This window comes from Oreochromis niloticus, linkage group LG10, assembly GCF_001858045.2.
Source record: "Oreochromis niloticus isolate F11D_XX linkage group LG10, O_niloticus_UMD_NMBU, whole genome shotgun sequence".
In the NCBI taxonomy this organism is placed as follows: Eukaryota; Metazoa; Chordata; class Actinopteri; order Cichliformes; family Cichlidae; genus Oreochromis; species Oreochromis niloticus.
This window is the reverse complement of record NC_031975.2, coordinates 2129372-2156352: the sequence shown is the minus strand read 5'-3', so window position 1 is coordinate 2156352 and position 26981 is coordinate 2129372. Positions and strand designations below refer to the sequence as shown.

The 26981-nt window shown below is 40.4% G+C and overlaps 1 protein-coding gene and 1 long non-coding RNA gene across 2 annotated transcripts; one reads left to right on the top strand and one right to left on the bottom strand.

Moving 5' to 3' along the window:
* The first annotated feature begins 10579 nt into the window (after positions 1 to 10579).
* lg10h21orf91 (linkage group 10 C21orf91 homolog) lies at positions 10580 to 26235 on the top strand. The gene is made up of 5 exons (XM_003457919.5): positions 10580 to 10720; positions 13677 to 13810; positions 21946 to 22446; positions 23129 to 23191; positions 24176 to 26235. Exons 2-5 carry the CDS (start codon positions 13684 to 13686, stop codon positions 24343 to 24345), a joined length of 861 nt encoding a protein of 286 aa, XP_003457967.1. The 5' UTR covers positions 10580 to 10720; positions 13677 to 13683; the 3' UTR covers positions 24346 to 26235.
* Positions 13894 to 24224, bottom strand: LOC112847988 (uncharacterized). Its single transcript, XR_003221845.1, has 2 exons — positions 24121 to 24224; positions 13894 to 15563 (listed from the first exon to the last, which is right to left on the bottom strand). It is a non-coding gene; the product is annotated as an uncharacterized LOC112847988 (long non-coding RNA).
* Positions 26236 to 26981: the final 746 nt, after the last annotated feature.

Genomic DNA, 26981 nt, shown 5'->3' with positions numbered 1-26981 from the left:
GGTGTCCGCATCATCTATATGTATCTGAACTTGTGTGTTACAATTGGAGAATAACAAAATGGTAGTTTTACTTAGATTTAATGATTCTTCCTGTCAAATTATTTTTTGTTTCACACAGTTTATATGAAGTTTAAAGGAGCTAATGGATATAGTCACACAAACTTTCCTGTCACTTAAATAATTTCTCAGCAAATGTAATACAACCCAACTGACCACAGACTATTTTGCGTTGCTGTATCATTCTGAAAAACTCATTGAAGTTAACCAATCAGAGCCATCTCTGCCACTTGGGTTTGATCTATTTTTAAAAATCCACTGGATGTCGACCTGTATTTAAAAGGTAGGCCTGTTCAGTTAGCTTCCTTACAGGAAGTTAGCAACAACCAAGGAATGCTGACTCAAAGTTATGAATGTAATGCATTTCTTTTTCCCAACAAAGCAGAGTGGCTGGACAAGGTAGTAACTAATACTACCTGACAGAACATATAGAACTTGTTTTTAGTGTAAAGCGTGCACAGGTGTATGGCAGAACCTTAAAAAGGTTTTCTTTTTCCTTATGCATGCTGTAGCTAAGCGCTAATTCAGGAATCAGGGCAGTGAGCAAAAGAGAACAGGCATTTGCAGAGAGGAGGAAGCTTTAATAACCCAGCTCACAGGCCCAGGTGTAGGTCATGCAGCCAAAAGCTCCTTTAATCAGCTCCTGTAAAACAGAGCACAGCACAAACCGCAACACAAACCAAAACACACACTTTGTCCCTGCGGGTTGTGCGACAACCTGTAGGAACAAAGTGTCTTAGGTGGGAATTCCCATCGGGAACCTGGACAGCACCTGAATCAAACATCCTTAACCTTGTCCCCCCCTTATTTATACTAGTAAATTCAAAATATTTACTCGTTACAATTTTATCATACTCACCAAATTTACAGCAACAACAACCCAGCCAGCATGTCCAGTTCCACCCTGTGACCAAGCAACTCCAGTGCCCGGAGAAGCACTTTTAAAGTTAGTTTGCTGACACAGAATACCACACATGCTTTGTCTTAGCCTTTAAAAGTCAGAGCAAACACAGATGAAACATTCTTACAAAATCTATAACTGCAGTGACCCATGGAGGCCAGAAGAAGCACAAACCTCTTCTTGGTTGGCAACAATGGAAATGGGTAACTGGAAGGGTGCCTGGGGTAGGTCAGGTGCCGCACCCGTCTACAGGCGAGGCCCAAAAAATAGAACATCAGAATATAGTTGTAAGTCTTATGGAAATCCAAATACCCCAATACCCCATGTCACACATCACTTATGGAACTTCAGGGACATCAGATGTCTCTGCACCAGCGCTAAATGTCACAGTCTGAGTTCGTCTTCCAAGCCATCAGCTAAATGAGCATCAGACCAGTCCCTACTGTTTGCTTTATGCTTACAGGGCAAATTCTACCCTGGGGCACTAAATGCAGATTACTCATGCAATGAGGAGAAAGCCAAGGCCCAGGAGAAACACAGGCCAGACAGTCAGCATTTATATTACTCATACTTAGGCTAAACCTTTCCAGTTAATTTTATTGATATTTTATTTTTTGTTTCCAGCTTAACAACAGTACCTCTCTTTGCTGCTCAGAAGCTAACCCAGCCTCGGGGCCAGATGATTCAGCTGTGCTCAATGAGCCTGCAGAATGCAACTCGTGGAAGAACCTCCAATACCAACAAGTTCTCTTTCAGCATTTGTTTTAGACGCTTCTCATAAAAATCCATTTTGTAATCTTCTGCAGTTGTCACCAATTATTCTCGTCAGCACTGGTCTAACAACTTCTCTGATGGAGATTTTAAAGTTTTGCTAGACACAGCTATAGCTAAGAGTAAGGTGGCTAACCACCACCCCAAATACACATCGAAATCAGAACAATGGATCTCCAAAAGTTGATTCTGTTCATCTGGACGTAGCGTTTTCAGTGGGAGATCAGGTGACCTTTTTCAGTCTCAGCTGACTGCAGGTTTCCCCAATCTTATAAACAGTACATTTGCATAATGACTGAAACCAGCCCACTGAAGGAACACTGGGCTGGGAGGTCAGTTCCTTCATCATTAATATGCAAATTCTCATGACCAACTGACCTCTCAGCCCTCTGGGGAAACCTGCAGTCAGCTGAGACTGAAGAAGTCTTGGATGAGTGACGAAAGTTTCTCCCACTGAAAACGCTACAGATGAAGAGAATCAAATTTTGGGGATTTACTTACTTGGATGATTGAGCATGCTTCGAAATCAGAACAATGGATGGAAAACAGCTAGAACCTCACACAACCAAACAGCAGCACTGTCTTTTTAGCCTCTCCTACGCCTAACAGGGACAGAACAGTAGCAACCTTATACAAACAGCTATAGGCACAGCCAAGCTCCAAACCAAACAAATCACAAGGCAAAGACAGCTCGGTGACCATAACTTTTACAAAACAGTGTTTTACGAGTCACTACAGCTACTCCAATAAACTCATAACTCTCAGCTTACCACCTGTCAGGGTCTCCGGGAGAACCAGATTATACCCTTGTAAGTCCAAGCTGGTCAACAGCAGAATGCCAGAGCACACTACCATCACTATTAACCATTTCAAAACAAAAAGTCAGATTTTGCCTGTTAAGCAAAGTAGATGTGAAGCCAATTGTTCCACAAAGCTAATTGTGTCACAGCACAGCAAAACAGAGGCAGACAGGACGATGCAGAACCTGGTGGAGAAAAATGTATTACAGCGAAACATGTTTGTCAGCCCGTCAGTAGCATACAGCAGGCACGAGCTGCTAGAACACAAACTTAGCTGAGTTGCTCCAACCGATGAAACTACTAACCAAATCAAAGCAGTGAGCAGAGAAGGGAGCCTTTATGACCAAGCTCACTGGCCCCAGGTGTAGTACATGCAGCCAATTCTCCCATCAGCCCCAGCAGAGCAAAGCACGACACAAACCACAACAGAGATGTGCAGTTTCACAGTGTCACAGTCGTTAACATCAAATTTTTGATCTTATGTCATCACATACTTTAGGAAACAATATGAGATCTTTGTAAAAGACACCAAGGGTAATTCTACTAACAGGCATATATCAGTATTCTGACATATTACAAGCACTGTAACAGTGCATGGTTTGACATTTTAGATTTAATAGATGAACTTTGTATGGGACAAGGCCATGCATCATGATGGTTGTGGGCCTCTTTGAACTGTCAAAAGGTGAAGCAAAGAGATAGATGTAGCCTGTGCCCATCACTCATTCATGCTTATAGTCAAAATATAGGAGATAGGGATCTTTCTGGCATGCTGACATGTACAAGACACCAGCAAGGTCAAGGCTGTTTGCATATATCTCTGACCTTTGCATCTCAGACTGCTGGGTCGTCTGTAAGAGAGCCTGTGCGCTACTGAAAAAGAAACTAAAGGATCTCTTAAAGGATTTTGCCTGCTCTTGCCCACAGTTTGAAGGAAGTCATCATGCCGGTAAAGCTAAACCTGACCAACCATCATGGCCCTCTCATTGTATTTAAGTGTAACAGGCTGGAATGGTGTTACTTCTGTTTGTAAAGGTGTAAATCCCAGAAATACAATATGTTCCTGGACTTGACCAGCAGTGCTAATCCCCAGAACTCTGTCAATAGAGGCTTTAAATATACAGAAGGATTTGTTAATTATATTGTTTGATTAATGTCAGGGATTTGTATTGTTTGTTCATGCGTGTCTTGGTTTAAGATGGACCTAAATTAGTTAACTTTACTGTCTTTATACAGTTTATAGAGCATGTGTAAAAAGTCTCCTGTGACTCCTTTAAACAGGCACAACACACGCTAGTATTTATTAAACGTGTAAGCATTATATACTGGTGATGTTAACTAATTCTAGGATTGCACGAGCTGATTTGTACCTGCTGTGAATATCCACCTTTTCTTTTTTTTAACAAAAGTTCTTCTGCGGCAGCCATTTAGATCCACCTGTGTGCTCACTTTGAATCATGATCTAAACCAGGGGTGTCCAACTCCAGGCCTCGAGGGCCGGTGTTGTGCAGCTGATTTAAATGGCTAAATTTTCTCCTGAACATGTCTTGTAGTTCTCCAGAGGCCTGGTAATGAACTTATCATTTGATTCAGGTGTGTTGACCCGGGGTGTTATCTAAAACCTGCAGGACACCAGCCCTCGAGGCCTGGAGTTAGCCACCCCTGATCTAAACAAATGTTCATTTCAGTGGTCACTGGAACATAAAAATCTACTTGCATATAATCACCAGTTCAATCAGATTTTTTTTAAACTCTGAAAAGGTTTTCTTTCTTTCTCCTTTTGCTTCCCTTGGAAATGAGAAATCTACAAACATCTTTGGTGTTGTGGAATTTTCCAATAGCATTCAGGAGTGTTCCTGATTTACAAAATCACAAAAGTTATTTCTTTTTCTTCCTGTTGGTTTGTCATGTCTTCTGTTAAGCCTTGAGTCTGTCCTGGTACCTCACGCCCTGATAGATAAAGGATTAAGTCACTCTCTGCCATCACATTAGTCACGTAGCCCGGGGCAAAGGAAACCTCCCTAGGGCTCACACTCCATTATGCTAAGGTACAGCCAAACGGTTACATTAAAATGAAGGCATTAGTCGTCCTTTTTAGCGACAGGATGTTGCACAACCTATTGTCCATAATGTCTGCTAGGCCAAATTGTGTCCTTACGCCTGTATACAGCCTGCTTGCCAAAGTTCAGCCACAGCTGCAGAAAGCACACTTTAGCCATTTCCACAGGAGAAACTCAAAAATCAGGGATTCAAGTATACTGAGCAAAGAGGGAAAAGCTCGCTAGTTTCCCTGTGACATGGAGTAACACCCCCGAAATATCGAGATGCTCTAGCATGTGTAACGTGTAAATAAAAACAATGAAGTGCAAATCCCATAAACCTTTATTTTATTTACAACAGAACATAGAAAACATATCAAAAGTTTAAAGTGAGAAAATGTATGATTTCATTTTGAATTTAATAGAAGCAAAGTGTCTCAAAACAGTTGGGACAGGTTTGTGTTAAACAGTGTGGAGCTTGTTCTTTTAACAGCAGCCCATAAATGAGAGCAGCTGCTGGGCTTCTGGGAGAGGAACGCTGTCCCGTTCTTGTCTGTTAGAGGATTCTAGCTGATCAGCACTTGTGGGTCTTTGTCATTTCCTGCGTTTTACAGAGCACCAAATATTTTTACCTAGTTAAAACAAAGGATTGCAGGAAGGCCAGCTCAGCACGCAGTCTGCTGTAATACATGCAGCATGCTTTTTAGCACTGCCTTCCTGAAATATGTACAAAAAAATAAAAATAAAAAAACACACTGGATTGTAACATATACTCCCATCCACACACTGCATGGGAGTATATGTTACACCAACCTGTATATACCTTAAAGTGCTGATGGCGGCTTTCCGGATGTGAAAACTGTTGATTCCATAAGCACAAATGCACCACCATGCAATCAGAGATGCAGGCATTTGAGCAAGGCATTTTTTAGTACAAAAAAAAAAGAAGTTTTCACTTCAGTTTGAATGAGCTTTGACTCATAGAAGACAGTGGCATTTCTGGATCATGTTCATATATGGCTTCTTCCTTACATGTCCTTGCAGGCTATCTTTAACCTGCATTTGTGAATGGCACTGCTGTGTTCACAGACAGCGATTTCTGGAAATGTTCCTGAGCCCGTGCAGAGATTCCCACAGCAGTGCTACCTGAGGGCCAAACATCACATGCATCCAGTATTGATTTTTGGCCTTGTCCCTTGCACACAGACATTTCTCCAGACTCCCGGGACATTTTGATCATGTTATGTACTACAGATGATCAGATATACATAATCTTTACAATTTTGCTTTAAGATACATTATTCTGAAACGGTTCCACAATTTGTAAATGAAGTGGTGTTTTTTTCAGGCTTTGCACATCTTTACTTTTGAGCAAACATCTGAGAGATTCAGTCATGCTACTGACCTGCTGCCAGTTCACCTAATTAGTTGCAAAATGTCCCTCCTGGTGTGGCTTTTTAGGACCACTTACCTTTCCAGCCACCCTTTTTTCTAATAATTCAAAATTGACAAATCTGCAAATCGTCAATCGTTCTGTTTTTATTTAGCTTTTACACAGCGTCCTTCTTGGAACTGGGGTTGTAGAATGATGCCATCATGTCTGACAGGGGTTGATGTGGTAGGCTTTTATTTTAAATTTATTTAGATTAAGGACATTAACGTGATTAAATGACTTTGACAGATTTCCATAAAAATACCGGATGCCACTAACGCAGCCCAGGAAGTCTGTAGACTCACAGCTGCCCGGACAGACTAGTACGTTTGATCAGCGAGTGCCTGAAAGACTGCAAGACTTCCTTCTCGTCAGATGAGGTGTGTGGCTGCTCCTTTGTTTGACGATGACAGGGACTTTTTGGATTGGCTGAGTCACAGCTCATTGCACTGTCTGATCAACAGATCAGCAACAAAGCCCTCATAAAGCACAGAACATTTACTGTGATGCAAGTGATGCAAGCCCTTTATCCACACACTGGCAAATAAAAAGTGGACAATGACTGCAATCTCTACAAAGGGAACAGCATTTTTTTTTCATCAGAATTATTCTGCTAGGTCTATTAAACTGTTAGCTGTTAGCGGGCAAACATCTGTTATTTGCTGCACGACTGGCTGCTGAGAGCATGACGCTCACACTGTGTGCTAAAGACTGTTTTCTCCCCCGCACTACTTTTTTTCTTCCCTCTGTCCCCTTATTCTAACCTCACAGAACTCGCAGAACAAGCTCAGCCATCATGTCTCTTGAGAAGTGAGGCAAGCTGCAACATGTGGATGTAGCCTCTGGTAAATGTGGGCTCACTCAGCACTGATGAATAAGATTTATGGTTAACCAGGCGATGAATGTACCACTAAAATGTCACGAAACCACTCAAAGATGCAGAGGAGACCATTTTTATATGTTTATTATATTATTTAGTTGGGTTGTAGTGAAATTGTTTGTCTGATAAAAGCACACTGTCAGGGAAAAGCAGTTTCCTGGAAAACATGAGACTGCGGGCGTTGAATGTAGCAAGGTTAAAGTCCACACTGGGGGGGGGGCATATGTGAAAGAGAAAACATGCCCATATCGCCACAGAGTAACCCACGTACTGCCACTGTGTCAACACATCTCCCTCCTGTTTGGTAATGGAGCAGCTTGGGGACATGTCAGGATTTGCTCCTTGATGACATCAGTCTTAGTTGACTCTGCCTTTGCAATAAACTGACGTGTTTCGTGATTACAAATGGAGTCTGAACTGCAGAAGCACTGCTGATGATGTTAGGTCTGGTGTGACTCGTGACTCTTGACAGAACATGTGAATGCTGCACTACAGCAAGGTGCTGAAGTGCAGCACCATGCTGAAGTGCAGCGCCATGCTGTAGTGCAGCGCCATGCTGTAGTCCAGCATTCAGATGCTCCCTCACACACAATTGCATATATAAAAGCTGTGAGTAACTAGACAGTAACGTGGCTTCACAGATGACTGTGCTGAGGGGTACCAGGCGCACCAGAAGCCCACCCAAATTTCAGCTGGATTGAATGTACACAGTGTGAAGACAGAGCATGCTTGGTGGCTGTACAGTATGTCTGCGCAGTCTGAGGAACACGTAGGAGCCACATTTGGTGTGCAACATAATACAGTATATGTGTTACTGTCCTTTAACTTCCTTGTTATTATATTATGTTATAATATTTCATTTTATACCTGCTTTACTGGCATTAATGCAAAACACAAGGAAGAGCAAAGTTTTGAGATGGTTGTAATGCTAATCTTTGGCCAGGAGATGGTGCAAACTCTTTGTCAGAGGTGACTCTTGCAGGATTATTATAACATTTCAGCAGTCTCCAGCACTATCTGTCAAACTTCAGTCAACTGTTGTTTTGTTTTTGTTTGTTTGTTTTATAGCAATATTGTGTAAAAGTCTTCAGCCAACCCTTATTTCTTCATGTTTTGCTTGGAGTGAGACAGACTTTGTTCTCCAGGTATTCTAACGTCTTTCTTTGGAAGTTGGCTGTTTTTTTAAGCAAGTTAACACAGACCTGTGAATCATTCGAGCAAAAAGGCACCTAAACCAAGGATGAACCAGTTTTGTGTCTAGATGCACTTGACTGCACCATCTACTGTTTGCTGACACTTCATCAGAAATTATGTCAAAAGTTTCCGTCTTAAAGAATCAAACGGTGAGAAAAAGCCAAGGTACGCAAGATTACAGAACTGGACTGAAAATCAGTGGCAACAGGTCTGTTGTGGAAATTTTGGTCAGTATGTCCAGAGGAAGTCAGGAGAGAGGTACAACAGTGAGTGTCTACAACCATTTGTAAAATATGGTGGAGGCTCCGTGATAGTCTGAGGCTGCATTTCAGCCAGTGGTGATGGGGGTCTCTTCAAAACTGATAGAATTGTGAAGATGGAAAGGTAGCATCCAATATTAACCAACCACACAAAACTATCTGGAAGGTGTCTGATTGGCAATGGCTTCATTTTCCATGTTAGAAGAAGACCAAGAAGCAGAAGTACTTTACTGTGTATAGCAGCCAAACAGGAAAAACAACTTGAGAAAATAAATACATCACATAACAAAATAGAAAATTACACTAAAGAATGAGTTCACTTAAACAGATTTTTTTTTTATTAATGATCTGCATGGTTGGGTTTTTTTGGTAAAGGTTTTCCATTAGTTACCCTTCCTGATACAACCCTCCAAATTTATCCAGGCTTGGTATTGACACTAGGAGCACACTGGCTTGTGGCACCCCATGGTTGAGAAAAATCCCAAACATAATTACACCGCCAGCAGCAGCCTGAACTGTTGATAGAGGGCAGGCTGGATCCTTTCATGTTGTTTACCCCAAATCCTAGCCCTAACCTCTAAATGTCACATAAAAATTTAAGATTAATCATGTTTTTCTATTCTTCTATTGTGCGATTTTGGTGAAATCTATAGCCTCAATTTCCCATTCTTAGCTGCCAGGAGCGGCACACGGTGTTACCCTTCAAGGTTTGATATGTTGTGCATTCAGAGATGCTCTTCTGCACACTTTAGTTGAAACAGGTGGTTTCTTTAGTTACTGTACTGTACTGACAAGGTATTTTTACTCAGAGAACTGCTGCTTACTGGTTATTTTTTCTTTTCAGACCATTCTTGGTGAGCCACGAGATTGTTGAGTGAGAAAATCCAAGCAGTAGTTCCTTAACTCACACCCACCAGTCTAACACAGAAATACATAAACAACCATGCCACATTCAAAGTCTCATTAATCACATTTCTTGCCCATTCTAAAGCCTAATTTGAACGTAGACAGCTCGTCTTGACCACACCTACATGGCCAAAAGCACTGCAATGAGACTGGTTGATTAGATATTTCCGTTAAAAGACCAGCCTTATTTCATGTTATCATCAGAATGTCATGAAACACAGTGAACAGGATGAGTAAAAACTTAATACCAGTGACATGAGAAGCCTAGAGCAGCTTGCCATTATAGCAGTTTTTAAAGTGATACAGTCACAGTTCCTTGAGAACATACAGGACTGAAAAAGGGATCACAGCCTTTCAATTAATAGTAACTGAAAAAATGAACTGAAAGCATCAGCAACACCAATGATGATACATAAATATATTCAGGGTCTAATCACACTGTCCTTTCATTTCTGCTTCAGACAAAAGAAAAGCTATTTTTGTGGAGCAGGTAAATCAAAGCTCAAAACACCATTAAATGCCTTCATGTAGACCTTGAAGCTGAAACTCATTGTGTTCTCATTGGATAAATGACATTAGAAGGTCATACTTTGGCTAGGAGTTTATCTCCTATTGAAATGGGTTTGTTTTATTGTTTTAGCATAATTATAGATGATCAGTGTTAGACAGACTGGCATCGGGGTGTACAGTAAGGTTTATCGGCTTTCATTACTGTGCCTATTAACTGTTTTTAAAACAAAGTACAAATACAGAGACACAGACCCAGCATTCTGCATTCAAAGCTAAGACTGTCTTCTTTAGCGGTTCCATTTTCTGTCATATATTTTGGGGGAAGTGAGACCAGAGTTGCCCTCGCAGTGCTATAAATGGCTGTTCCACTCGGTCTTCACGCTGGAATTTCCCGCGTGTGACTTCACGTGAAGGAGAATAAAAACAGAAAGAAGCTAACGACGCGAGAGTCGTCTGAAACACAAGTGTGTAGACTCGGACAAACCGTTAAACGAAGACAAAATGCTTTTCTGTTGCTTTTTTGTAGTTATCCCTGTGTTTATCTAGAAAAATCACGTCTTCTACCTAACACTGAACTGTTTTGATGACGCAAGAAAGGCGTAGATATTTTTTGATCATAGGGGTGCATTTATGATATTATTGTAATACGCCGTTTGTGTGACGAGACTGTTGTATTTATGGGCGTTAGTTATATCTTTAATATTATAGAGTATCAGTATTTTTTATTTGTGTTAATATTAGTGCCAGAAAACTTAATGCTTGAACTGTAAGTTATTCATTTCACCCCTCGTATAAACTAGTGGTTCGTTCCGCAGAGGGGGGGGGCGGTGTAGAGAGGTTCCTGTAGCTTCTCTGGATTTGCCGTGACGCGCAGCCTCGTCCTATGTTTGGGTGCTTCACTCGGGTATAGGAGAACCGTGGAGTCCACATAAACCAGGACTAGCTGTCCGGAGCGGATCTTGAAGACAGGGTGAGTTTCACAAAAGTGGAGTCCTAAAATAGTGGCGGTGTTGTCGTTAAAATGAGTCCGTCGGTGTTTAACAACGCCAAATAACGGTCACGAATCAGCCAGACTGGAGTACTCGGAGGATGCCAGTGTGCTGCTAGCTTAACTTCTTGTTAGCAGGAATTTGTTAAACGGTAGTTAAAAGGACGCTCGGGTTACTTTTAGCTGCCAGCATTTGAGGTAGCATTCTGCAGGCCATTTAAACTACCGACGGAAAGAAAAATGGGCATTGCTGAAGGTTAACTGTGCTTTCAACAGACTGAAAAGTTCAAGTAGAAAACCACTGGCTATTCTGTTGATTCACAGCTGAAGGTCTGCTACTGGTCTTAATCCTGTGTTAGCGTTAGAAATTTAACGTAGTGAATTGGGAGTGCTTGTAGATGTACGTATAATGTTTTGGTTATATCAAATGTTAGTTCAATTCTAAAACTTTTTGAGTTTTATATGTTTTTGTGTGTGTTGTCTGTACTGGGATTGGTGTTGGTAACGTTGCTTAGCTCGTTCTCTTTCCTTGATTAATATTTATGTCGCGTTACGACACACGGAGATAAATAGAACAAACAATAGGTTTTTCTTTTAGGTTATTTACAAAACATTTTAAATGATTCCAGCTCTACTGAATGATCATGTATGTTGTTGCATGTTCTCAGATCAGTTGTTAGGTGAATCCCGCTATCTCGTCCAATTGTAAAAGGTATTTACTGTGTGGAGACAAACCCCATAATAACTAAAATATTCAATGCAGAGATCCAAAGGCACAGTAATAATCATTCACTCGTTTTGTCTGATGTTGTGCCAAAAAGTGATTGCCAGTATTTAAACCGAGTATATCATCTACAACAACAACATATGTTATTGAATAATGTCCTCTAACAACATTCCTGTCAAAAGGTAGAAGCTGCAATCAGTTTTTGGCGAAAGGACTTTTAACAGCTCTATAAATCAATTTTAAATAGCAAAAAAGGGACTGGATTCATTATAATGTAGCACACAGAGTAGGTACAACAGTGCAGAGTCATAAGTATACTGGCAAAAGAATTCATTTCTTTATTCTATATGTAGCACCTTTGTAAATACAAATACGGGTACGAAAGACAAAAAACCCACATGCAAACATCGTTATTAGCTTTTTTGCACAGACTTATTGTGATGTACGTTGAGCTATGCTCGTTATATCTTCCGACAGAGAATCCACAAATTCTTTGAATTCTGAAGCTGAAATTAGTGGCTATAACTCAGACACATTCAATAGAAGAAATATGAAAAAGAGCCTTTGTTTTTGTCTTGAGTTGTGTTGGATTTCTTATTAAATCAAACCTGCCAGTGGGAGAAGTTTTCCTCCACTCTGTCACTGTATTCATGATGTCCTGATTACGTGATCTAGAACATAATCATTGTTGTTATTACTTCTGTCCAGCAGAGGTTTTAAATAGAGCCTGTAGTGCAGTCAGAAATCCTCTCCTTCAAAGGAGCTGGGAAAGCTCGGCATAAGATTGCGCAGACTTGGCAAAGGCCTTGACTTTCCATGCTCTGGCTAAATGTTACTACGTGTGAAGGCCTTAGTCTTGGGGCATTGCAGAGCTGAAAGTTGCACTTAAAGCTCTCTGCCTGGAGTTTTACCGTCGAGACCTACAGACAAGAAGGGGTCAAACACGTCTGGTGGCTAGAGCTCTCAGTCAGCATTGTTTGTTGGGGCTCTCTCTTTTTTCAATCAAACCAAGTGAACTAATCTAAGAGAGCCAGGTGCCTCCTCTGTAGCAGCTGACAAACTAGCGTACCAACAAGACCAAACAAACTGTGACCAATGAGACTAAAGCAAATTTAGATAATATCACAAAATAACTACCCTAGAAATGGCCAGTGGTGTTTCAAGATGGTTACTAATTGGCAAGTTTGTTGTTTTGCTTCTGCTCTTGTTTTTTTTTTTCCCAAGACGAAGCTTTCAATCACCTAATGGAGTAGTTGTAATTTTGAGTAAAGTTACTGAACGTCAGTCTAAACAACTTCAAAGAAAGGATTGGGTAGTTTACAATACTTGCTTGTGTTCATTGTTATGCGTGTTTCTAGAGTAGGGCTGCCACGATTAGTCGACTAGTCACGATTACGTCGACTATTAAAATCGTCGACGACTAATTTAATAGTCGACGCGTCGTTTGAAGCTTTGTAAGATCCCAAAAGACGCAGGAATAAGTAGTAGTATTTAAGAGTGTAATAACGGACTGAAACAGAAGATGGCAGCACTGCATGTACAAGGATGCCAGCTGCCGTTAAACCCCGAAGAAGAAGAAACTGTGTTCCAGAATTCATAGCGCGGCCCAGCGCAGTTGTCAACAATGGCGGCAGCTAGTTAGTTTTAATATTACAATTATTATTCTTTCTGGGTCACAAAATAAACGTTTAACATATTTTCAGGTGTACATTTTACGTCCAATGGATGCATGATCTGATTAGTCGACTAATCGCAAAAATAATCGGTGACTAGTCGACTATCAAAATAATCGTTTGTGGCAGCCCTGTTCTAGAGTGTCCTGACATATTTCCCACTGAGACAACAGTTGTTTTAAGACCAGGCCATTAATGTTTGTATTGCTGGTTCAGTTTGGAGGGGTTGGAGCATGTTCACACAGTGTTGAGAGAGTGACTGGCATTTTTAATCTAGCACTTCAATGATCACCACAACCATTTTATCATTTTGGGGTCATCATTTTTCTATCTCATCGACTACAGATGTATTAAAAGGACACTGTCCCTTTTACTGTATCTGTACCAAAAATAGTTTAGATCCAAAAAAAAGCGTTCCTCCCAACTGAAAAGTACATTTTTAATAAGTTTATATGAAAGTGTGACCTAATTAGTAAGAAAGACACTTAGAAGTTGTGCATGCTAACCATGTTATCTGTCACTGTCACTTTGAACACAGGCACACTATGGATGAAGAGGAGCAGTTTGTTAACATTGATCTGAATGATGACAATATCTGCAGCGTCTGTAAGCTAGAGACAGAAACGGGGACCTTATCTTTCTGCCACGTCTGCTTTGAACTCAGCATTGAAGGTAAGGCTGTGGGCTGCGTGTGTGTTCAGCAACAAAGTGCTATGGGGAAAAAAGAAAAGAGCTCCCTCATTTTTAAAAAAGAAAAAAAAACCCAACATTTTTAAGTGTGACCTTTTCTTAATTGCCACGTACTAATGTCTGTCTGGTGGGATTCTGAATTTACCTTTGTCTTAATCTCCAGCAATTTCAGAGCTTTTATCAACAGGCAGGCTTGCATGAATATATCAGTGCTGCTCTTAGTTTCTAAGACGTTTTGAATTATTTAGAATCATCCAGATTCTTCTTCGGTCATCAGTTCCCATCATGGCAAATATGGCTGCACCAGTTGTTGCGATAAAGTCTGAGAGCCTTTCAGTTTTTCATCAGTTTGATGTCTTATAGGATTGCCTGCCACAGTCGCTTCTTTTATCCTCTCTAGAAACAATGAATAAGCTACACATGCAGGGTAATGGGACTGCACGACCGAAGCCCTAAGTATGGCAGGCTGCTGTGATTCTCCCGTTTGATGTGCCACTCCAACTCAAGAGCATGTGTTTGAAGATTTTTCATCTCTTAATTAATGAGTGGCCTATTTGAGGAAGAATAGGGAATCAAAAGGGATTGGACATGCCTTTCATTTGGCACTCGTCTCACAGATGCATAAAGGCTCTTGTTTGCAAGAGTTGAACTGTGTGTATATTTTTATCTGCACATAGTGTGATTGTGTATGATGTGTAAAACAGCTATAGAGGATTCTGGGAACTGCCCGAGTGCCTTCAGGATGGTATATCATTTTGAGATGGGCTGGATTGTTTTGCTCACTTACGCTGTCTTTGCATATTCTATTTCAGTTGAGTCCAAGTACTAAAAGTGTATCTCCAAATCTGAGGTGCCCTTTGGCCCTGATGTGTCAGAAAAAAACCCTCCCAGATTCTGTTTTGTGGTGCAAGTTTTGATGTCAGCGTGTGTAACATAGAAATGGCTGTTATGTAACTGTCGGATATGCTGGGAGAAAAGGTAGAGTTTGCAGACAAGCACGTGTTTCTGGTGCAGCTAAGCATATCATTGGTTGGAGAAAAGCCTGCCAAGCTTCATGTGGCCACTTTCAGCATGGCTGACTGGAAACTAAAGCCTAGCCATGTGCTCGCTGACTGCGCATGTAGACATAGCACCCATTCATCCTGCGCCACTGTTTGTTTGTTAAAAGAGAAGAAGCAAGGCTACAATTTACTCAATGGCAAATCTGTTAACACTGATAAACATGAGTCTATAAACACGAGTCTATAAACACCTTCATAGTGGTGTTTATCTCTTTTATACACAAACACACACACACAGAGCCCTTGTGTCCCAGGTCACATCATTCTATCACTATCATTCATTGCTATCATGCTCTATGTTGGCTTTGAATATTCAATAAACAGTAGAGTCAGAATTATTTCTTGTTTTTTTTTATTTATTTACTTTTTTGTGGTAGATAGTGGCCCCTTTGTATGTATTACTTTCTACATGAACAGAGTATTAACAGAATTATCAAGTACAATTATTGGTGTGGTTTAAGAAAATGCCATCACCCCAAAGAACTTTTATTATTTTTATTTTATGAACAAAGATAAGTGTTTTCTACAGGCAGAAACTAAATGGTGACAATTGCTGTTTTCAGATGTAGATGGATAGAGATCAAGTCTTTCTGTGTCAAAAATGATATTTTTAGACCAGGTGATGGTGAGAAGATGAGCCACCACATGCACGTCCTTGCACAGTCCAATTGCATCTAAAGACAAGGAGAAGGGTTTATTTTTTACTTAAACGCACCATATTTGGAGAAGACTGATTTAGTACTGCACGTTTGCAAAGCTGAGTGACCATAAGGGTACACGTGACCCGAAGAATGGTGACAAGTTTCCACAATATTCTCTTTTTGTATAACATTTTGACCACAGCTGAACATTTTTCTAAAATCAATCAAGTTGCCCTTTTTTTTTTTTCAGCAGATGTTTTTATTTTTTTAACATAATGTTTCACTGCTCAGTGGTGTGGTGGTGACACTCACCACAACTTGACACTGCCACATTGTAGCTAAGCAGCACAAAAGAACCCACTATGAGTTACACTCAAGTATTCTTTTCAGTCCACATCCTCCCACAGATGTGATTACAGATATGCATGAAGCGGTGTTGTTCAGACATGTCCGGCAGCTGCTGACATGCAGAGTGTTCATAACTGTTGTTGGATAGTATGCACCAACAAGCCAGTAATGTTGGAACTTTGTCATTTCCAGACGTCAGTATATTGCATTCCCTATTTAAAGACACTTTTGTGCATTGTTGTTTATCACCAAAGCTTCAGCCGACGGTAGCAGCGGGTGCAGATATGAATGTAAATGCTGTTTGTGGTTAAGGCTTTGTTCACAGTTTAAAGTCAAATGAATGGACAGGAAGTGCAGTCTTTGTTGCATCTCCAAGTGGCTGTTTCCTGAGGAAATCACTTTGGCCTGTATCTGCTTGTTCTATCAGAAAGCATCAATCAAAATTTTGTACGTATTTTTATACTGCTCAACCTCTGCTTAGGTTGGCACGTCTTATTTACAGTGTTTCTTTTCCCTTTTCTTACTATACCAGCTGAGTGGTATTCTAGCCCTGAGCGTCAACACATTGCTGCAGAGAACAAGGGGGTGACTGCAGTCCCACACCCAAACACTCAGAGCCAGCCAATTACTACTTATGTTCTGTGGAAGAGCTGTTTCATGCTAAAAGAATGTGCATGTTTCAGAGGAAGTTTTATAATTAGGACATCTTTATAACCGCTCAGACTAACCTGCCAATAATCAAACCCAGAAATGCCAGTGATACCAAAGATTATAAGATGACTAATAGAGCCAGAGGTCCCTTTCAGTTGTGGCTTGTTGGTATAAATGTTGGTTTGGTTGTCAGATGTGTAATGGAAAATAGCGTGGACAACTAATTATTATCACATGTGATCTCTAAAGGACCTTATTAAAGGAGCAGAGTACCTTTGGCTGTTATGGTATCGCACACTTTCTATTAATATATTGTGCAAGCTGTGATCTGTAAATACCTGAGAGAACTGACACAAGGTGGATAGGTGAATATTTTTTATCCAGCCCCATCACAGATGGTTTCTTGTTATTGGACTTCTGTGGCTCCTTGTCAGACAGTCAGTCTGCTGAACCGTCACGTTCAGCTGGAACCCAGAAACATTTTTTATTTCTTTATTTTTTCTTCTATAATTCTGAGTGAATTCATGATGAAGTCTGGTGTTATTATTATTCATTAGGGCTTGGAATGAATAAAGATAACATTCCTACAGCGAAAGGCTGGAATATTGTAGACGGTGCTGATTCTGACTGCAGCATGCTTCTATAAATGGCTCATTTATTGTGGGTGAACTCTTCACCCTGGGGTGTATCGAGAGGCCCAATTATGTTGCAGCCTGTGGTAGCTGTTTGATTGAACACAGCTGGGGTCCGGATATTTGCTGAACCCACGGCGTGGTCTACTAGTTTTGTACTAATACATGCGTTTGAATGAACAGGCTCTTTTTAAAAGCCTTAAGTCTCCTTTAGCCTGACATATAAATTGCCTCATGGTGTTTAAACCAGTACATTTCTGTAGTATAAATAAGTAACTCTGTTGTAAAGAACATTCTTTTTCCACCTTGTGTGGTGTACGTGCAGGGTATAAGCCTCGTTTCAGTAACAGCATCAGTTTAATCTGGGGTTCATTGCATGTGCCTTGGAGAAAGCAACAGACGCTACATAGTTAGCAGGCAGTGCTATAAAAATGATAGAAAATAGTGTACATGGGCCATTATGCTTATGTTGTTAAACAAATTAATCAGCATTTGTCATGCATTAATATCCTTTTCCATGAACAGTTTGTTCTTTATTTTCTGGAATCTGAGTACTTCCTAAACGTGGAGTTTGTGTTTGAATGTAGGACTGTTAGTTCACAGCAGTGTCTGCATAAACATGGTTTAGGCATAAGAAGTGTTGCTCTCCCTGGCACTCACTGTACCGTGTCCACAGTGTAACTGTAAGCCTCAGAGTAAAATAAACACGCCTTGAACAGAAGCATTCCTGATCTATATTTAGTTGATTTATATTAACAATAATAATAATAACGGTAATGAACAAGGTCACCTTTTGCTGTAGTCTGTTTTTCAAGGTTGGCAACAAAACACACACAAAATAAATAAGTCTTTTAAACATGTTTGGATCATGTCCAAGTTAGAATTTGCTCAAAAAAACGAAACAGTGCGGAAAGTCAAAGTTTGTTTGCTGTTGTTTTGTTTTTTTTGTTTTGTTTTTTTATGGCTGCCATATTGGTGGAAATATACAGAGTTGTGTGCATGAGTGCTAGCTTTCTGTAATCGTATCTGTGTCTTCCAGGCTGAAACAGTTGCTGTTTCAGAGTTTCAGTTAGACGGGGTTTCCTGCACCTGTGATGGCAGCTAGTCTGTAGGAAGCACTGCAGGACATCTGTAGTGGTTAACATGCAGTCTGAGTTCATTGAGTTCGTTGTTGCTCAGGTTGCCGTGTGCAGCTGCTGACAACACGTTCTCCTAAGCGGTGGCATGCAGCTCTTATTGACACCTTACCATCAGTGACCTGTGTGTCGCTGTCTCCATGCCAACTCTCAACACGTTATTAAAGTGTGTCAAGGATTGAGTGGGCAGGCGGTTCAGAAGTTTGATGAAACAGACATTACTAATATATCTCATATTATCCATATAATGCTCTGCAAACATGTATCAGTGAGTTTTCTTTCCTTGATGGAAACCACAAGAACAAATCTGTAAGTGCAGGTCAGAGTTCAGTTTGGCCAAAACGTTTGCCACTAAAAGAAGCTGGACTGTCAAACAGAGGAAGTAATATCTCTGTGGTTTTGTCTTGTTCCCCTAGTTTTCTAAATGCATGTTTTCCTTGTGACTAAAACCTTGTGATTTAGTTGTTATTGCCCTTCTTATAAAGTGTTTGAGTTCTACTGAAACGTAATCCTTGTCTCAAAGGGAAATCTTTCCCTCCTGCCTGAAGTCTGATTGTTATTTTAATGAAACTAGCGACGTGATTTCTGATTCGAGTGTGGATCTGACTTGCCTGATTCTACTTTTGTATAATTATCTGTAGGCAGGGATTACTGATTACAGGCTTGGATTTGTTCATTAAACTTCAGCTTACGTTTGTGTTTTTGTCTACAACAGTTTAACCTCACCCCTTCCCCAGACGAGGAGACCAAAACAAGTCCATTGGTCATCAGTGTGACTAATGTCTCTGGATGTCACAGCCTAACAATGTTGAGTCACCTCCAGTGAATAGTCTGTGTGTGCCTGTTTTTATGTGTGCAGCCATGAAAGACAGTAGCGCTAAGCTGCTTAGCTGGTGTGAGGTCTTTTGCTGGTGCTGCACTGCCCTGGTTGTGTGCCAATGATTTTTCTGCTAGGCAAGTGGTAGTCACTGTTTTTGTGGACATCCAAAGGCTAAGACTGATCAGATAAATCCATGGCTGTTTGACTGGCACAGAGCTCTTACAGCTATTAGTAGAGTGTCTGAAGAGTCATCGACTATTTGTTAGACAATTATTCACACACTCACACGACTCAAAACTCTGATAATATTTGGTTCCCTCATAAGACTAATCCGTTGCAAACATCTGACTTTTAAGGCACTCAGTGTCAAAACCCAAATATGCTGAAGCTAAGAATAGATTTCTGCCACACAGTTGTGTAATGGTCTAAAACCTTCCTGTGTGCTGAGGCATTTAAGATCTATTAATGCAGTCTGTCCCAAATTAGGGATGATTCCACAAGGTTACAAAACAGAAGCTTTCAAAAGCACTGCCTACAAATAAATTTGTGAAAAAAAAATATAATTGTCTTCCTTTTGATGTGAGCTGCTTCTATTTCTATATAACTAATTTCTAGGCAAAAAACTGACTTTTACAATTCATACAACATGCAACCTCAAACCACTAAAACTAAAATTCTGTTGATAATCTTTCGCCCAGCACAACTTTGCTTACAGTCCCCGCTGTTCCTCCAGTGACCTTTTGCCGCTTAGTTCTGTTTCTCAGACGTTTTATACGTCAAGTTTCCTTTTCTCATGTTAGTTTTGCTTGTTGTTGTTGTTGTTGTTGTTGTTATTATTATTATTATTATTATTATTATTATTATTATTATTATTATTATTATTATCATTCTTAGAGCCAGTTTTTACAATGACAAATAACTTAGCCCTCTGTGTTGACTTCATTAATATTTTCTCTCCATTTCAGTCATTAACATTAGTATGGGTTCTCTTCTTACTTAGACTAGGTGGAATTTGTTGAACCAGCATCTCCGTGTGTGTGTGTGTGTGTGTGTGACTTTAGAGCAGCCCTGCACTACAAACGCCAAACATGAGGGCTTATGAGTGAGTGTGTGCTGTGGTCGGGTCGTGTAGTGAAAACAGTCACTGGTAAAGTGCAGAGAGGCGCTTGCGAGGTAAATGTCTCTGTGTGAGCTTCTAAATCAAGATGAACAACAGTGACTAATCTCCTCACCTCAGACTCCAACACGTATGCCTGTCTACTGAGAAATAGAGGCTGTAAGAAGAAGGTCACCTCTCCATCTCTCTCTCTCTCTCTAACACACACACACACACACATACACACACACACACACACACACACACACACACACATTGTTTTAACGCTTTCTCTTTCACCTTCAGCCTCCCATTGTTTATAAAGCCATTTTACTCAAAGGTTATTACAGCTCTGTTCTACTTATTTGGAGTAATTTCCTGTTGCAGGCAACACTGGGCACAGTGTGACCCTCTTTTAATTTTTGGATCCATGAAACATTACTTTTTATGTGTAAAGATAACCACAAGGAATGCAGAATTTATTATTTTACACCAGGGAATGTATCTTTTCAGTCTCTTTTTCATCAACAAGTGCTGTATTGTGCCGTTTTTCAGGCCAAGGTTAAAATGTAGTCACTGCTGGGTAGTGAAGTCATAAAAAATAATGTTTGATAGAAGCAGGCACAGGTAAATCTCATAAATTAATGTAAATGAAGTGCTGCTTCATGTGGACAGAGAGAGACCAATTTCCTCTCATGAATTCTTCGGCTTTAAAAAATGCTTTATATTTGCATTGAGACTGAGTTAATCTATTATCCCTCCCATCTCAAGCTCTACTGGCTAATCCACTGAGCGCTAAGCAGCTTTTACTGAGAGATTGTGGCAGGTCAGTCTGTCAGTTTTAGCTTGCTTTCATACTAGTTTACGTCTTACTTTTATTTGCTGTGGCAAGTTCAGTAGGTTATTAAGCCACCAGAATATGGTATACATGCAACATGAATTAAGGCATAAGCTAAAATAGCAGTTACTCTGTCTTCTTGGAAGGTGTTCTTATATTAGCAGGAGGCAGAAAGAGCTTTCTGACAGTATTGTTTCTACTGCATGTGGTAGATTTGATGTGTGTTTGTATGTGTGTGTCTAGATGTGCTACTGAATGAGTGTGTGTGTGTATCTATAAGCTTTTGAAGCAGTATGTGGTGGCTGCAATGAAGAAAAGCTGGCATGCTAACATTCTCAGAACTGAGGTTTTCACTGCACCTTAGTACAGCGTTTCCTGCTGCAGACAACGGACACTCTGCAGATGTTACTTATTAATGTTAATAATTTAGCGTCCAGCCTAGCAGCCCCAGATCAGTGGCGTTTTACTGGCCTTCAGGGGAAAAAAGTCTATCTTTATCTTTATAATTATTTTATATTTATAATAATCTAAATCTGCAAAATAATGTGACTGAAGCCTTGAAATAAACATGATTCAGTACAGTAGCTCATAGCTCACAGCAATAGAACAGTTCATGTTTCTTTTTCTTTTATTTTCTGTTCTTTTCTTTTCTTCTGTAGCTGTACTGTAAGTTTATTTAAGGGCAGCTTTTTCCCACTAAAGGTTTTTATGGTGGTTACAAGAACAAGCACTGCTGTTTCGGACGCTAGGAAAACAGGTTTTTTTCCACTTCACGTGAGCTCACTCAATAACGGCTCTTCTTACAATAGAAGCTTTAGTTGACTGTCGTTTTGCACTGTGTCATTGCATTTGCCGTCGTCTTATTGACTCCCCACTTTGTCCGTGTGAATGCAGGTGTCTCCTCTGCTACCTTGTTGCACTCCAAGTCCCTGCGAGGCCACAGAGACTGCTTTGAGAAATGTCATCTCATTGCCAACCAGAAGCTGTCACGATCCAAGGTCTCCCGAAGTGCCTACGAGGGCATGAAGCTGGCCCTCAGCCAGAAACTGAACCGCATCATTCAGTATGCCCAGAACAAAGACTCTGTCTCCCCCAATGGCCCGAACAGACGGGGGGCTAAGCTTCTGTGTTACGGCCAGCAAAATGACCGCAAGCTGCTCCCCCAGTCAGACGCCCAGGTGCCCCGCTACACACCCCGCTGGGACACAGCCAAATCAACAGGGCCGGCTGACTACACGATGGGTATGCTGGAGCGCCACACAGCCGAGGAGCTAGGACTGCTGCAGGAGTCGCATTCTGACGTTTGGTCCAATGACAGCAGGCGAGGTCTTCACAGCCGGAAGCCATCAGGAGGAGGACAGCAGCACACGCACCAGGGTCACAGCAGAGAAGAGTGTAAGCGCATTTCTTCTTTTCACAAACAAACTTTAGCAGACTTTGGTTTTATCAATTTGGAGTTGAAGCAGTGGAACATTTTTGTTTTTCTTCTTCTTTTAAAAAAGAAAAATACTGAGCACAAATCATCTGTGAGCAGAAAGGGAAAGCTGCTCTCACCTCTCCTCTCACATTATTCAGTTTTATCTTCAAAAACCTCTGCGTGTACAACAGCAGAACGTTTTTACTCTGTCCTTCATGTTCCTCTTAGCTGTGATCTCTCCAGAGAGAGGTTAATTTTCCTCTAACCTCGAGATAGGCTGTGTCCTTGGCTTCTTCACGTCTCATCTCCAGTAAAGCTGTTTATAACTACAGATCCTGCAGGAATGTGACTGAGCCTGTTAGAGGCCAGCAGTTTTCAAATTCTCTGCTTATAAATGAAAGATGACAGGCTGTTCACAGGTACACTGTTTAAACTCTGCATATTTCTACATGAGATCAGCATCACCCTCTAACACTTGAGATTGCATGGACCTTTGCAGTTATTTAAACAGAGCAAATGAAGTTTGAGTGTATATTATTCACAAGTTATGACATCAACAAGTAGCACAAGTTTGCAGCATGCTTAAAGTCTATTCTTATTGGCAGCTAAATGACATCCACTGTGCTCACACACCATTAAAAGCGATCTCTTTTCTTTTAGTGACTAAAATGAGTGCGGATGAGCTCCATCAGCTAAGTGCCCAGCTACTCCTGCAGATTCAAAGTAAGTGGTTTTTACTGATATCCTGATTGAACAATTGAACAGTTCCTTTCACAGAAGGCTCAGCAGTCATAGTCATCTATATTTTAAGCATTTTTTTTTTTTTTAAATCTTTGCTTCAGTGTGAAATCCTCCTCTCTGATAAATCCCCACATGAGATTTTTGGTGCCCTCAGGAAAGAAGCTGCTCTAGTGAAAGGGTCTGTTTAATTCCCAGTCTGACTTTAGCTCCCCGATTCAGAACATAATACTCAATGAATTAGTGCCTAAAATAGACTAAAAGGCTTCTGGTCAACACATCATCTCCTTGCACTGCCGGCTCTATTAGAGCCATTGTTTGCTGGTACAAGCATCTTATCTCAGTTTTCATTCTTTTCTCAAGAGTCCAGCGCACCATGTGACCTCTGACTGACCTATCACACACCTGCTTAAATGAGCAGCTCAATCGTTATTAAACTGTCTTGTTATTTTTATCTTGATTCTTTTGGATGAGTAAAAGTATCATTCTTCTTTTGCCGAGAGGCAAATTACCCGAGCTAATGTGAGATATCGTCCTCAATAGTGGTCTAGTGGGAGCGCGTCCTGCACATTTTTGTTCACCCTTTAAGAGCAGTCACTTCGACAAATGTTCCTGATTTTTACCCAGAGCAGATGAGGATGTTAATTGCTCATGTTTAATAATTTGAAAGACCACATAAGCCCGTGATTTAATGATCTGCAGTGCGTTTCATTTTGGAAATATGTTAATGTCCATAAACTTTGGAATGAGTCTTCCTCAGTGCTGCGTAACACCATCCTTGACTTGTCTTTTTATTAAAAAGGAAGAACAGATGAGTTCTCTAACGTTCCCCCTTTTCAAATCAGTATTATTTATTTCCTCTATATTGTCGGTTCTCTCAGTGTGTGCGTGTGTGTGTGCATGTGTGTGTGTACCTTGTGAATAAAAATGCTGATCCCCTCTATCCACCCCTCCTGTCTCTCTTCACAGAGGTCTTTGAGGAGTTGACAGTTGCTGTGCAGGAGAAAGACTCGCTGGCATCTGAGCTGCACGTGCGTCACATTGCCATCGAACAGCTCTTTAAAAACTGCGCCAAGCTGCCCTGGCTGCACATTAGCAGGGCCGGGGTCAAGGCCAGCAGCAGCGGCACTGTGGAGTGAGGTGCTGGGAGGCAGTGAGGTAGCTTTTGATTGGCTGCTGGGAGGAAACAGACGAACGCTTCAGACTGCAGAATGCAGAACGTGTAACCCAGAGGACACTAGAGCAGCGTTAAAGGGCTGGACTGACGTGGTGTTCGTTTTCATGGTTGGAGTGATGATGCGAGGTTTAAAGGTGGTTTGAAAATACATTTCTGCTCTGAATTCCAGCCAAACCGAGTTCACATGAGATGTTAGCAGCAGGTAAAAACAGCACAGAGGTTCCTGGGACTGGATGAGGCTGTTTTTAATGGACAAGATCACTTTTTTAATTTCAAATATGTTATTATTTTCAAACACTGAAAAACGGTTTTAAAAATGTTCCAAACACATTTGTTATTAGTTTTATCATACTTTTGTTTTAGTTTTCTGACACATTTCAGTTTTACAGTAGATTTTCTTTTGTTTTGGATTCTGAGAGTTTGATCCTGTTTGTTTGTTTGTTTGGTTTTTTTGGATGATTTCAAATGAACAGTGACCGTCCCAATCATACTGTAAGGCACTGCCAGCAGTTTGGTTATTAGTGTCATGAAAGCCCCAACAAGTTAGCTTCTACTGACAGTATTATGGGTTGAAATGTCTATTTTAAAGTTGACTACAGATTTTGACAAGACTCCGACCGTAACTGGCAAAGTTTCAAATAGTTATACGTGTTACCACAAGTAGTGGCAAGTAGTTATATGTGACTGCTTGCCACACTTATTCCAAATAAGACATTATGGAAAATGGTTATGGGTAATTTCTCATCTGGAAATGTGCACGATAACACCAAGAGCATCAGTTTGTGAAAGACAAATCAGAGTATCTGAAATCCTAATAGTGAGAACTTTAGATTTAATTCAGCTTCTGGGTTTATTAGAACTATTCTTGCTGACAGGATTTGTTCACTGTATAATACAAAGCTGTCTTTTTTTCTTTTTTTTTACCGTGGTGTATGAGAGGCTATGCACTGAATGGAAGTGAACAGGCTGCCAAACCAAAGTTTCTATTTGTTCTGTTTTGTGTGTGAATTACAAACGTTTGATTTTTGAACAGCTTTTGAAATGATTCGTTCCTGTGTGTATTCAGCATATGTGTATTTATCTTCACTGTTACCTTGGCTTGCCCTCTCTCATGTGTTAAAGAGCTAAGTTGATGTCATAGCAACACATATGGGATAGTCTGGTGTACTCTGTCTCTCTGCAGGTCCCTAAATGAGTCAACGAGAGATGTAGAGACAGTTTTTGATTTAGTATGTTGTTCAGGACCCTATGCAAAGAAAGAGACAAATAAATGAGAATCCTTATAAATATGAAATATATATTGATTATAGGTGTTTCAGGCCTCACAGAGCTACTCGAATATAATAAGCTGGGAAAGGACAAGGTTAGAGTGATGTTTAGAAAAACTCAGCATTGTATGTGTTGTGCGTTCTCTTTGTAAGAGATTAAATGTGTTTGGCCCATTTTGGGGTTTAAAAGACTTTATCTCCATTTTAAATTGTAGTTTTGGTTTTAGTTGGATACCTGTGTTCAGTGCTTGAGAGTGTGAATAGTTAGATTCCTGGTCCTAAAGCTCAGTCCTTAAGTCTTTGGTTTTGGGGGTTTTTGTTATGTGTGTTTTGCTTCTGAATGCTGTGTGTGTTTTTGCGTGCTACGGAAACATGCCTGGGCCCATGCCCCTGCTCAGCAGGAAACTCTAGCTGCCTGATTTGGATCTCTTGGTTTTTTGGGGGTGGTTTTATGATCTTCTACTGTTACCATACCTGTTATACTTCCACTCTCTTTATTTAGACTGGACTGTTGATTTGTTCTCTGATTTTGAACATCTCTGCATTTGAGGTATTTTTGTGACTTTTATCTTTTATTTATTGTGTGCATTTTATGGATCTTACACAGATTAAGTTTTTTGTGTTTAAGTGACCATTTGTATATTTTGTTTTTGCAAAATAAAATAAAAACTATTTTTATTACATGCTAGAACATGGTATTGTTTTCTTCATTGTAGCCACTGCAGCATGGAAAAAAAGTTGAGGCTGGGCTAATGATGGTGGGAAACTAATATATACACGCAAGCTCTTAATGGCATTGGGTGAGATCCAATTGGAGATGGATTTCCTCTGTTACTTAAAATGTAAATGAATCAGTCAAATAAGGAATGCTAACTTCATCATTCATTTATTTCATTAGATCATTTATTTTGAGCATATACATACATATATACAAACTAGAGCATATATACAGGAAGGAAAATAGTGTCCCGTAGTACAACATGTGCTCAAAAAGTCGTGGGAAGAAGTAAAAGTTGTGTAGTCCCACCCCCTTCGCATATTTATAGCTCAGTCATATGGTTGTGCAGCTGCTTCCTGAATATTGTTATACAATGTATTGAATATAAGTTATCATACTGGAAATATCTATATTGAAAACACCTCTTTTAACCCCCCCCCCCCACCACCACCACCACCTCCAGGTACTGCATGAAAACCAATTTGCGTGTATTTGGACCTGTCCAGGGTGTACCCCACACTCTTTCCTGGTCAAGAAAAAAAAAAAAAACCGTCAAAGCCTGCAGTGATAGTGAGGTTTGTGAACAAAAAGCAGAAAAATGCTGGACTAAAG

Coding starts and splice junctions, on each gene's coding strand:
- lg10h21orf91 (XM_003457919.5), top strand. CDS start 13,684: ATGGATGAAGAGGAGCAGTTTGTTAACATTGATCTGAATGATGACAAT. Junction 13,811..21,945: donor CTTTGAACTCAGCATTGAAG/GTAAGGCTGTGG, acceptor GTGTGAATGCAG/GTGTCTCCTCTGCTACCTTG. Junction 22,447..23,128: donor GGGTCACAGCAGAGAAGAGT/GTAAGCGCATTT, acceptor CTTTTCTTTTAG/TGACTAAAATGAGTGCGGAT.